We start from the raw sequence: 13495 nt of genomic DNA on the forward strand, positions 1-13495 counted from the left end.
GGTCACCAACAACAAAGACCAAAGGTAGATAAATCCACAAAAGTGAGGAAAAACCAGTGCAAAAAGGCTGAAAATTCCAAAAACTAGAACGCCTCTTCTCCTCCAAAGGATCACAACTCCTGACCAGCAAACAAACAAAACTGGACAGAGAATTAACAGAAGTAGGCTTCAAAAGGTGTGTAAAAACAAACTCTTCCAAGCTAAAGGAACATGTTCTAACCCAATGCAAGGAAGTTAAGAACTTTGTAAAAAGGTTAGACGAATTGCTAGCTAGAATAACCAGTTTAGAGAAGAACATAAGTGACCCGATGGAGCTCAAAAACACAGCATGAGAACTTCATGATGCATACACAAGAATCAATAGCTGAATCAATCAAGCAGAAGAAAGAATATCAGAGAGACTGAAGATCAACTTAATGAAATAAAGTATGAAGACAAGATTAGAGAAAAAAGAATGAAAAGGAATGAACAAAGCCTCCAAGAAATATGGGTCTATGTGAAAAGACCAAACCTATGTTTCATTGGTGTAGCTGAAAGTGACAGGGAGAATGGAACCAAGTTGGAAAACACTCTATCCAGGAGAACTTCCCCAACCTAGCAAGGCAGGCCAACATTCAAATTCAGAAAACACAGAGACCACCACAAAGATACTCCTTGAGAAGAGCAACCCCAAGACACATACTCATCAGATTCACCAAGGTTGAAATGAAGGAAAAAATGTTAAGGGCAGCCAGAGAGAAAGGTCAGGTTACTCAAAAAGGGAAGCCCATCAGAAAAACAGTGGTTCTCTCTGCAGAAACCCTACAAGCCAGAAGAGAGTGAGGGCCAATATTCAACATTCTTAAAGAATTTTCAACCAAGAATTTCATATCCAGCCAAATTAAGCTTCATAAGTGAAGGAGAAATAAACTCCTTTAAAGACAAGGAAACGCTGAGAGATTTTTGTCACCACCAGGCCTGCCTTAGCTCCTGAAAGAAGCACTAAATATGGAAAGGAATAACCCATACCAGCCTCTACAAAAACATACCAAATTGTAAAGGCCATCGACGCTATGAAGAAACTGCATCAACCAATGGGCAAAATGACCAGCTAGCATCATAATGACAGGATCAAATTCACACATAACAATATTAACCTTAAATGTAAATGGGCTAAATGCCCCAATTAAAAGATACACACTGGCAAATTGGATAAAGAGTCAAGACCCATTGGTGTGCTGTATTCAGGAGACCCATCTCATATGCAAAGACACACATAGGCTCAAAATAAAGGGATGGAGGAATATTTACCAAGCAAATGGAAAGCAAAAAAAAGCAGAGGTTGCAATCCTAGTCTCTGACAAAACAGACTTTAAACCAACAAAGACAAAGAGAGACAAAGAAGGGCATTACAAAATGGTAAAGGGATCAATGCAACAAGAAGAGTTAACTATCCTAAATATATATGCAGCCAATACAGGAGCACCCAGATTCATAAAGTAAGTTCTCAGAGACCTACAAAGAGACTTAGACTCCCACACAATTATAGTGGGAGACTTTAACACCCCATTGTCAATATTAGACAGATCAACGAGACAGAAAATTAACAAGGATATTCAGCACTTGAACTCAACTCTGCACCAAGCGGACCTAATAGACATCTACAGAACTCTCTACCCCAAATCAACAGAATATACATTCTTCTCAGCACCACATTGCATTTATTCTAAAACTGACCACATAATTGGAAGTAAAACACTACTCAGCAAATGCAAAAGAACAGAAATCATAACAAACAGTCTCAGACCACAGTGCAATCAAAGTAGAACTCAGGATTAAGAAACTCACTCAAAACCACACAACTACATGGAAACTGAACAACTTGCTCCTGAATGACTACTGGGTAAATAATGAAATAAAGGCAGAAATAAATAAGTTATTTGAAACCAATGAGAACAAAGAAACAATGTACCAGAATCTCTGGGACATAGATAAAGTATTGTTTAGAGGGAAATTTATAGCACTAAATGCCCACAGGAGAAAGAGGGAAATATCTAAAATCGACATCTTAACATCACAATTAAAATAACTAGAGAAGAAAGAGCAAACAAATTCAAAAGCTAGCAGAAGACAAGAAATAACTAAGATCAGAACAGAACTGAAGGAGATAGAGACACGAAAAACCCTTCAAAAAATCAATGAATCCAGGAGTTGGTTTTTTGAAAAGATTAACAAAATAGACAGACCACTAGCCAGAATAATAAAGAGGAAAAGAGAGAAGAGTCAAGTAGACACAATAAAAAGTGATAAAGGGGATATCACCACCGATCCCACAGAAAAACAAACTACCATCAGAGAATACTATAAATACCTCTATGCAAATAAACTAGAAAATCTAGAAGAAATGGATAAATTCTTGGACACATACAACCTCCCAAGACTAAACCAGGAAGAAGTTGAATCTCTGAATAGACCAATAACAAGTTCTGAAATTGAGGCAGTAATTAATAGTCTACCAACCAAAAAAAGCCCAAGACCAGAGAGATTCACAGCTGAACTGTACCAGAAATACAAAGAGGAGCTGGTACCATTCCTTCTGAAACTATTCTAAACAATAGAAAAAGAAAAACTCCTCTTTAACTCATTTTATCAGGCCAGCCTCATCCTGATACCAAAACCAGGAAGAGACACAACAAAAAAAGAAAATTTCAGGCCAATATCCCTGATGAACATCCGTGCGAAAATCCTCAGTAAAATACTGGCAAACCAAATCCACCAGCACGCCCAAAAGCTTATTCACCACGATCAAGTTGGCTTCATCACTGAGATGTAAGGCTGATTCAACATAGGTAAATCAATAAACATAATCCATCACATAAACAGAACCAATTATTAAAACCACATATTATCTCAACAGATGCAGAAAAGGCCTTTGATAAAATTCAGCACCCCTTCATGCTAAAATCTCTCAATAAACTAGGTATTAAGGGAATATATCTCAAAATAATAAGAGCTATTTATGACAAACCCACAGTTGATATCATACTGAATGGGCAAAAGCTGGAAACATTCCCCTTGAAAACCGGCACAAGACAAGGATGCCCTCTCTCGCCACTTCTGTTCAACATAGTATTGGAAGTTCTGATCAGGGCAATCAGGCAAGACAAAGAAATAAAGTGTATTCAAATAGGAAGAGGGGAAATCAAATTGTCTCTGTTTGCAGATGACATGATTGTATATTTAGAAAACCCCATCGTCTCAGCCCAAAATCTCCTTAAGCTGACAAGCAACTTCAGCAAAGTTTCAGGATACAAAATCAATGTGCAAAAATTACAAGCATTCCTATACACCAATAATAGACAGAAAGCCAAATGATGAGTAAACTCCCATTCACAATAGCTACAAAGAGAATAAAATACCTAGAAATACACGAACAAGGGATATGAAGGACCTTTTCAAGGAGAACTACAAACCACTGTTCTAGGACATAAGAGAGGACACACACAATGGGAAAACATCCCATGCTTGTGGATAGGAAGAATCAATATTGTGAAAATGGCCATACTGCCCAAAGTAATTTACAGATTCAGTGCTAACCCCATCAAGCTACCATTGACTTTCTTCACAGAATTAGAAAAAACTACTTTAAACTTCATATGGAACCAAAAAAGAGCCCATATAGCCAAGACAATCCTAAGCATAAAGAACAAAGCTGGAGGCATTATGCTACCTGACTTCAAACTATACTACAAGGCTACAGCAATCAAAACAGCATGGTACTGCTACCAAAAGAGATATATAGACCAATTGAACAGAACAGAGGCCTCAGAAATAACGCCACACACCTGCAACTATCTGATCTTTGACAAACCTGACAAAAACAAGCAAGGGAGAAAGGATTCCCTACTTAATAAACGGTGTTGGGAAAACTGGCTAGCCATATGCAGAAAACTGAAACTGGACCCCTTCCTTACACCTTATACAAAAATTAATTCAAGATGGATTAAAGACTTAAAAATAAGACCTAAAACCATAAAAACTCTAGAAGAAAACCTAGGCAATACCATTCAGGACATAGGCATGGGCAAAGACTTCATGACTAAAACACCAAAAGCAATGGCAACAAAAGCCAAAATTGACAAATGGAACCTAATTAAAGAGCTTTGGCACAGCAAAAGAAACTATCATCAGAGTGAAGAGGCAACCTACAGAATGGAAGTAAATTTTTTCAATCTATCCATCTGACAAAGGACTAATATCCAGAATCTACAAGGAACTTAAACTTACAAGAAAAAAACAAACAACATCATCAAAAAGTGGGCAAAGGATATGAACAGACACTTCTCAAAAGAAGACATTTATGCAGCCAACAGACACATGAAAAAATGCCCATCATCACTGGCCGTCAGAGAAATGCAAATCAAAACCACAATAAGATACCATCTCATACCAGTTAGAATAGTGATTATTAAAAAGTCAGGAAACAACAGGTGCTGGAGAGGATGTGGAGAAATAGGAATGCTTTTACACTGTTGGTGGGAGTGTAAATTAGTTCAACCATTGTGGAAGACACTGTGGCAATTCCTCAAGATCTAGAACCAGAAATACCATTTGACTCAGCAATTCCATTACTGGGTATATACCCAAAGGATTGCAAATCATTGTACTATAAAGACACATGCACACATACGTTTATTGTAGCACTATTCATAATAGCAAAGATTTGGAACCAACCCAAATGCCCATCAATGATAGACTGGATAAAGAAAATATGGCACATATACACCATGAAATACTATGCAGCCATAAAAAAGGATGATTCATGTCCTTTGCAGAGACTTGGATGAGGCTGGAAACCATCATTCTCAGCAAACTAACACAGGAAAAGATAACCAAACACTGCATGTTCTCACTCATAAGTGGGAGTTGAACAATATGATCACAAGGACACAGGGAGGGGAACATCACACACCACAGTGTGTTGGGGGGTGGGAGGCTAGGGGAGCGATGGCATTAGGAGAAATACCTAATGTAGATGACGGGTTGATGGGTGCAGCAAACCACTATGGCACATGTATACCTACGTAACAAACTTGCACGTTCTGCACATGTATCCCAGAATTTAAAGTATAATAATAATAATAAAGAATCCCACAGAGCACTGAAAGGAACTTCAGAGAGTTATCTTATCTAACCCTCTTCTCTATCCATAAATGGCAATAAATCCAAAGTTTCATCTAAATTACTCAACATTTATCCAATACATATTCAATGAGAATTTACTGTCTGCCAAGCATACCAGCATCTATATGATAGATGCTGATGGTGCCCATATTAATAAGAAAGCCAGTGATTGTTTTGGATTTTTAAATTTTTTTAATGGGGTAAGTTATTTAAGAAATTGTTAAAAATACCGTTAAGAGAAAGGAACTGTGTCTCTTACCATAGATTCTCCCATTAATGGAACATCTTTTAAAGGTCATGATGTTTTGAGTGAGGGTACCCGTTTTGTCAGAGAAAATGTACTCAATCTGCCCCAGTTCCTCATTGAGCGTGGTCGTCCGAGCCTCTGCAGGTGTTGCTTTTCGAGAATAATACATCTTCCGGTCCCAGTTTATAAAATAACTGTGTCCTAGACGAATTACTTCCACGCTGTCATCCATTAAAATGGAAAAAAAAAGAAATGCTCCATTAATTTCAGAACATACAATATTTTGCCAAAATAAGAAGTCTGCCAAAGTCTTCAGCGTTTAGAGGAAAATGTGGATGCTTTGTCCCTAAATCTTTAGAAGCTTCTCAGCAGAGTCTGCTTATAAACCTTTCCAAGTCATTTCCTGCAACACCATAAAACAATAAGCCAGCTTAGGATAAAGCTTTAGGGAATGTTTCATGGTTTTCTACATTAAACAGGCCCAGTGGAGATTTTGTGTGTAGCGTATTAGTTTGTGTCTCCTCCTATATGATAGGAGTGGTCCCCAAGCTTTTTGTCACTGGGGGCCAGTTTTGTGGAAGACACTTTTCCACAGATCAGGGGAAGGCGGATGGTTTCAGGATGATTCAAGCACATTACATTTAATATGCACTTTATTTCTATTATTACATTGCAATATATAAACCGCTGCGCAGTTCACAATAGGGTTTGCACTCCTTTGAGAATCTAATGCTGCTGCCACAGCTCTGACAGGAGGCGGAGCTCAGGTCTGTGGCCTGGGAGTTGGGGAACTCTGTGGTAGGGGAAACTAATTATTATTGAAGATGTTTGTCTGATGTCTGATCTAAAGAAATGTGCTGTTGAGAACTTTCTCTCCAATACATTGTTTGATGTGGCTTCACTTTGCCAAAAGAGGTAGAAAATAGTATTTCCACGAAGCAGAACCAAACCATAACAAATACTGAGTGAAAACAGGATGTGTTGTCAAACCACTCTGCCCGTTTACCATGAAAAGAGTGTTGCGTCACATTCTAATTACATAATTATGTTAATTATTACAATAATTAATTATTAATATAATTCTGACTACATTCTAGTAATCATTTATGACCTCCCAGCTCCAGAAGCAAAATTTATTTGGCAAAGTGTATGAACTCTCTCAATGCTCAATGTCATACATAATGCCAAACTGATTTCCAAAAACGTCATAGCAACATAAGTTTCTACCATCAGATTATTAAGAATTATCTTTCACCATATGCAAATTCAAAAGCTATGTCACTACTGTTTACTGCATTTCTTATCAATGAGTTTAACACTTTTTTCAAATTTTATTGGCCAGTGACATTTCTTCTTGGAATTATCTAATTGTATCTGCCTATTTTATTTTTCCTATTCTGATACCAGTGTATTTATTAGTGATTTGTAAGAATTCTATAGTTATTAAGTCTATTAATTCTGTCAAAAAAACAACGCAAATATTTTATCCAATTTATCATTTGTCTTTTTTTTTTTTTTTTTATTGAGACGGAGTTCTGCTTTTGTTGCCCAAGCTGGAGTACAATGGCACTATCTCGGCTCGCTGCAACCTCTGCCTCCCTGGTTCAAGCGATTCCCCTGCCTCAGCCTCCAGAGTAGCTGGGATTACAGGCATGCTCCACCATGCCCGGCTAATTTTTCTGTATTTTTAGTAGAGACGGGGTTTCGCCATGTTGTTCAGGCTGGTCTCAAACTCCTGACCTCAGGTGATCCACCCACCTTGGCCACTTAAAGTGCTGGGATTATAGGTGTGCGCCACTGCACCTGGCCACTTGTCCTTTTTTTTTTTTTTTTTTTTTTTTTTTTTAGAGACGGGGTCTTGCCATGTTGCCCAGGTTGGCCTCAAATTCCTGAGCTCAAGCGATCCTCCCACCTCTGCCTCTAGAGTAGCTGGGACTACATGTACCACCACAGCTGGCTGATGGTCTTTTCATTTTATTTCCAGTTTTTTGATATGAAGTTTTCTCTTTCTAAAGGATCAAATTCATCAGAAGTTTATACTTTGTTTTATAGTTTTGTTTAGATAAGCCTTATCTATGCCAAGATTATATATACAGATATCTATATTTTAATTGTTTTTATTGATTTTTTCATAATTACTTATCCCAATTGAAATTTATGATTGAAATTGAAAGTTTGATGTACATATGAGGAGCAAATTTCAAGTTTTCCAAACAAGAAGATGTTACATCAACATTTGTTGAACAATCAATCATTTCCCCATTAAGCTGGAATGCTTTCTGTGTCACAAATAAATCATTTTACTCACTACCATCTGATTTATGGATTTCAATTTTATTCATTGATATGACACTTAATGCATCTCTTGTTTTCATTACTGTAGCTTTATAATAACTGGCAATACATAGAAGAAACAAAATCACCTTTATTCTCTTCCTCTTCAAAAACTCTTAACTATAATCACCCATTTATTTTTCCTGATAGAATCAATGTATTCATCGAAGTAAACATTTGAATAAATGTATTAATTTTCCTACAAAATTTATTTGAGATTTTGGTTAGGTCTATGTTAAACTCTTAATTATTTGAAAAGAACTGATATTTTATAAACTTAAATACAACTTCAAGGAGAAGGTCAAATCTTTTTAGGAATTCCATTTTTTAAAGTACCTCAATTAGTTAAGGAATTTTAGTTTAGTTTAGTTTTGCTTTTTCACATAGGTTCATACCATAGCCTTATAGATTTGTTCAGTCGTCCCTTGAATCCATGGGGGATTGGTTACAGGACTCCCAATCTGAGGATGCTCAAGTCCCTTACATAAAATGGCATAGTATTTGCATATAGCCTACCCATATCCTCTTGTATACTTTAAGTCATCTCTAGATTACTTATAATACCTAATACAATGTAAATGCTATGTAAATAGTTCTTATACTGTATTGTTTAGGGAATAATGACAAGAAAAAAACTCTGTACATGTTCAGTACAGATACAACCATCCTTTTTTTTTTCAAATATTTCCCATCTATGGTTGGTAGAGTCCATAGATACAAAACCCATGGATACAAAGGGCAGAATTTAAACTTTTTTTTGATAGGATAAGTTTTTAAATTGTTGTTGTACTAAAATAAAGCTTTTAATTTTTGTAATGTTACTTTCATAATTAGACATAACTAAATTATCCTACTGAAAGTTTTACAGATTATTCTTATGGATTGACTAGATTTATAATCATATTATTATCTGTGTTCTTCCTTTCCAATAGGTTTATTTCAGTTTCATGTCTTATCTTATTCATGGATATTTCAGTTTCATGTCTTTGTACTTTAACAAGGATATCCAGAACGGTAGAAAATAGTTATGGTAATAGCAGGTACCATAGCTTATTTCTGATCTTAGTGGAAATTAATCCTTGGTTTCTCTCATCTGTAGAGTGAGAAAGTTGGGCTAGATGACACTCAAATCATTTCTGGTTATTAAATTCTATACTTCAAGTTCTAAAAGTACATGACATACCTACGTTTCCCTCCCCAAAAGAGGTTTGGGGCCAATTCATTTTTAACTATTTGAATGGTAGCACATTTTTTCTCCCTAATTAAAATTACACTGTGACTATGTAGAGTGTGATATGATATTAAGATACATAACTCACACTCTTTATTTATTTATTTATTTATCTTCATGTATGGTTTACTCGTCTGCATCCCACCCCACCCCCACCCTGCATGTAAATTCCTCGCTAGCTAGTCTGATTCAGCTTTATTTTCCTTATTCCTTTCACTCAAAAAGCATTAGCACTTACAACGGGCTGGGGTAGTATCTTGCCCATCAGAGGCAGTCAATCAGTGTTGGGTGTACGAATTTTAACTCTTTAGACTCTAATTTCACCAACAGGGATATTAAGACTTAGAGAGATAAAGTGACTAACCCAACGTCACATCAATAATTAGCCACAGAGCCAAGACTAGAACTCAGGGATTTGGGAAAGCCAGTGCAGACCAGGCCTTAAGAATGGCATTATGAGGGTCACAATACAAACCATGAAGTTTTTTATTTATCTGAAAATCGAGTAGCTCCCTGTAATCTTAAACCAAAGTGAATGAAACAGAATTTGACTGTTCTGTGTTATAGTATAAGCCAATGGAAGTATTCAAAACTTATTCAAATTCCTAGAGCTTAAAAGTCTGAAGAGAAAATGAGCATCGTTTTTGTTTGGGAAAAGAGGATTCAGAAGAGCCACAGTGGAACATTCAGCTCTTTCTTTTACAATAGCAGAGAAAAGGAGAAAAATATTCAGAGTTAGCATACTCTGGCCACTTAGTGTTTTCTGCCTGAATACTCGCAGAACAGAGCTTATAATTTCACCCAGTCTCGGGCAAAACAAGCAACACAGAAATGAACTCCTATTACTTTGGAACGAACACTCAAAAGCTAATTCCTTGGGGAAACAATGGCTGCATTTCTTAAGATTATGTATTTTTTAAAAAACTGTAGCTGGGTCCGCCTTAACACAACAGATAAACAAATTGACAACATAGAAACATCCTACCAAAATAAATGTCCTTTCCTCGCCTGCAATTGCTAACCATTCAAAGCAAATACTGAACTTCTATCCTCAAGTGACATATGGCACTAATTTACTCTTTGTACATATTCTAAAGCCTAATAGAAGCTTTGGCAGAAGGTCTTCATCATTCTGGACAGAAATACCTGGGAGTTCTCTTTTTCTATGTCTCAATCTTTAGGACTGCGTAACCTGAAATTCCTTGGAATGCTTTTTCCCTCGAGTTAAGATCAGAATCACTGTACTTATTTGGCGAGAGAAAGGCTCTCATTTATCTTCGTAATTTCCATGCCTTACAACTAGGACAGAACTCTAGACTCTTTTTTTTCTTTTGATTTCTTCACTGAGTAATAAATCATACATAGCTTAGGGATAGAGGAAAACACTGTCCCAACTCTCAGAAGACTTCTGTCCCTCATTAGCTCACGATCCTGAGCAAATCTTCTCATCATTTTGAAAGCAGTTCAGCAAATCCTACTTCATAAGATTGTTGGGCAACATGAATGAGATAAAGTATGTGGACGTGTAAAATATAAAATGCTAATAAAAAGAGAAAAGCATTCACAGAGTCTTAAGGTATCATATTTCATGGTATATTACAGAACATTAGTAATTTTGAAAATTATAAGAATGCATAAGAAAGTAGTTTTTAAGTGATAAAGTATCATGCTGAATCACTTTATATATATATATAATGTTACCTAAAGGTAAGGTGGTATTATGTGGAGGATAAAGCAACTCAGAAATTAATCTTTTAATCCCTTTTTTTAATGGGGAAGCACATATTTGACAAACTAACCAAGGCACAGAGAAGTCAAGCACTTTCTCCAAGGTCACACAGCTTTTAGTGGCAGTACCAAGACCAGAAACTGGGTTTGGACTATTACAAATACGTTTTCTGTCTAATGAACCATGGCACATTAGAAGTATAAGGAATGCCAAACTGAGAATCTACCTCTGGTATCATTAAAAAAAAAATCAATCTTTCAAATCATTAAATGAAAATGCCAATGTTCTTCAAAGAAAGAATGTATACAGAATATACGTCCTTCGTGAGGACATATGAAACTGCATATGTGCAGATGGAAAGCCACTATGCACATTTATTATTCATTTAGGACATAAAGGAATGCTATAAAAGCTGACTGTAGCTCTTCCGGCAAAGAGCAGGATTTATTACAGACTTTATAATTGGATACAAGCATGAGAGGTCCTCAAAATCAAAGATGGGCCAGTAGGATATAGTTTAAATAGAGCCTCTCTGACCACAGCTCCAGAGAGCCCAAAGCAATTTGTGGTATTGTGGCCACATGCCACTACTTCAAGTCAATTTCCCACAACTTGGCATTTCAGTTTCCTGACCACTATCCAAAACAAGGGTGGATTTTGTGCATTAAACTTCCCTTACTTCATCATAGCTAGGTTTTTGAAGAGAGATAAAAAGGGGCGCATAAAAATAAGTGGGGATTTAGAGCTGATGATTTTGTGTATTCTTGAAGTATTGATGATGAGAAAGTGTCAAACAACCAAGTCCCATCTTGGCTCCAGTGTTTTTGGGACAGTCTGGCTCAGTCTGGTTAGGATCGGGATCAAGAATGTCCCAGGTACAGATTCTAGGGCCAATTTCTAATACTTATCAAATACACACACATATACATATATGCATATACATGTATCTAAATAAAGAGGTGTGTGTGTGTGTTCTTTGTGTATGTAGAGAGACAGAGAGGCAAAAAGAGAGACCACCTTAGCTCTAATTTATGGGATCAAATCTAATCCTGACAGATCAAATTGTAGTAGAAGTTATAAATCATACTTCTTATCTTACAATGGACTAGCATCACCTACTATATTTTAACTCCTTTATGTATGTACTTATAGTTACTAATAATAATAGGAAAAGCTAATATTCATTAAGCTTTTATAATGTGTTAGGAATTCTTAGAGCTTTATAGGCATGTATTCACTCCTCATACAATCCTATGAGGTAGAACTATAATTTTCTTCATTTTTAAAATGAGGGAACTGAGGCACTAGAAGACGAAGTTACTTGCCCAAGATTATGGGGCTAGTAAGTGGTAGAACAGGACCTGAATCCATGTATCTATAGAGCCAGTCTAGTGGCAAAGAGGCACCCCCTCTATAGATCTCCCCAATGTTCTTCCTTTTCTTACTCAAAATTAACCAATTCTAATTGATCAGGTTACATGAGATTATATTGTAGTCCATGTCTTACAGAGAAAAACATTTCTAAGAAACCAAATCAAATCAAGAAGAAAATGAACCACATTTATTATAATTTGAAAACATAAAAGTTAAACAGATTAAACAGCTAAGCTGTCCCATTTGAAACAGATGTCGCAAATCATAAGCAGTTAAGAGCAAGATATCTATTGCACTGCTGAAATTTTAAAACAAACAAAAATGATTACTGGAAACAAAGGTTTGGATGAAATTATTTCATTAAAATATAAACTCTCATCTTACCTCACATATAAGGAAATGGGTACAACTGTATTGAGAATAATAATATATGACCAGAATGTTAAGAATCCGGAGAACACAGAGCTCTTCTCTCCTTCATTCCAAAAGAGGAAAGTTCTAAATTGGTCCCCAATTTGACTCTCCCAGATTGAATTTCCTATTGCAAGAATAATTCCCAAGCATATCAGAAACCCAAAAATCTGAAATAAGATAGAAGTCTGGTTAAGGTTAACTTGAACCCAAAATTAGTCATATCAACATGATCTAATTATGCGTCTAACTCCAAGAAATAGTCATTTGAAAAGCAAGTATGCAAACCTCTTCTTACCATTAGTCATATGAATAAAATTTCAAATTTTTATGTCAGGAACTCAGCTAAATATTTTACATACATTTTCTCACTGAATCTGCCCATTGACGGTCTAAGATGGGAACAGTCATTATTCCCACTTTACAGTTTAAAAACAAAGTAAAATAGAAGCACCATAAAGACTATGTAAGTTGTCTATGTTCTCATAGTTAACAACTTCACATCCTCAATTTGTGGTAAGTAGGTACATTTAGGTGGCTTAATTAAAGGAGACCATATGCACTGATTTGTCCTGGATGGCCCCAGTTTACAACCATTGTCCAGATGTAATAGTAATCATGTTGCATTTCACCTTCAAAAGTGTCCTGTTTGGATGATAAATTATATGGCCACCCAAGGCATAAATGCAAAAGAAAATATCAGTGATAAAGAACAATTTCAGACCAACCAAGTCTCTTGGCTATAGATCTGGCCACACAATCCTTACTTGAGGTCAACAAGAAATGTAAGGATAACTAAAATACTTCATGACATGTATACTTTACTTTTAGGATATAAATGTGGGAAGCAACTTGAAAACCATTAGCAGACACTTACATTGTTATTAGTAACAGAATTAGAAAAACACATATTTGTAGGTATAACAACTAGAGAGACAACAAGGTCAATCTACAGTGAGTCTAAAACCCTTCCTGGGAAAGGAAAGGCCACAGACTCAGTGAACAT

The 13495-nt window shown here is 36.1% G+C and overlaps 1 protein-coding gene across 5 annotated transcripts in view; it reads right to left on the bottom strand.

The window, feature by feature from the left end:
* Positions 1-13495, bottom strand: part of ATP8B4 (ATPase phospholipid transporting 8B4 (putative)) — a 315343-nt gene that overhangs the window by 113082 nt on the left and 188766 nt on the right. For all 5 annotated transcript variants that reach the window (XR_013395574.1, XM_077939397.1, XM_028850904.2 and 2 more), the window contains 2 exons: positions 12463-12659; positions 5423-5631 (listed from right to left, as the gene is read on the bottom strand). Coding sequence is in view for 4 of the 5 variants with exons in the window: in XM_077939397.1 (XP_077795523.1) it covers positions 5423-5631; positions 12463-12659 (406 nt within the window). In the remaining variant the exon portion in view is untranslated. The remainder of the gene's footprint in view (positions 1-5422; positions 5632-12462; positions 12660-13495) is intronic.

The sequence above is a fragment of the Macaca mulatta genome, chromosome 7, assembly GCF_049350105.2.
Source record: "Macaca mulatta isolate MMU2019108-1 chromosome 7, T2T-MMU8v2.0, whole genome shotgun sequence".
NCBI classification, from domain to species: domain Eukaryota; kingdom Metazoa; phylum Chordata; class Mammalia; order Primates; family Cercopithecidae; genus Macaca; species Macaca mulatta.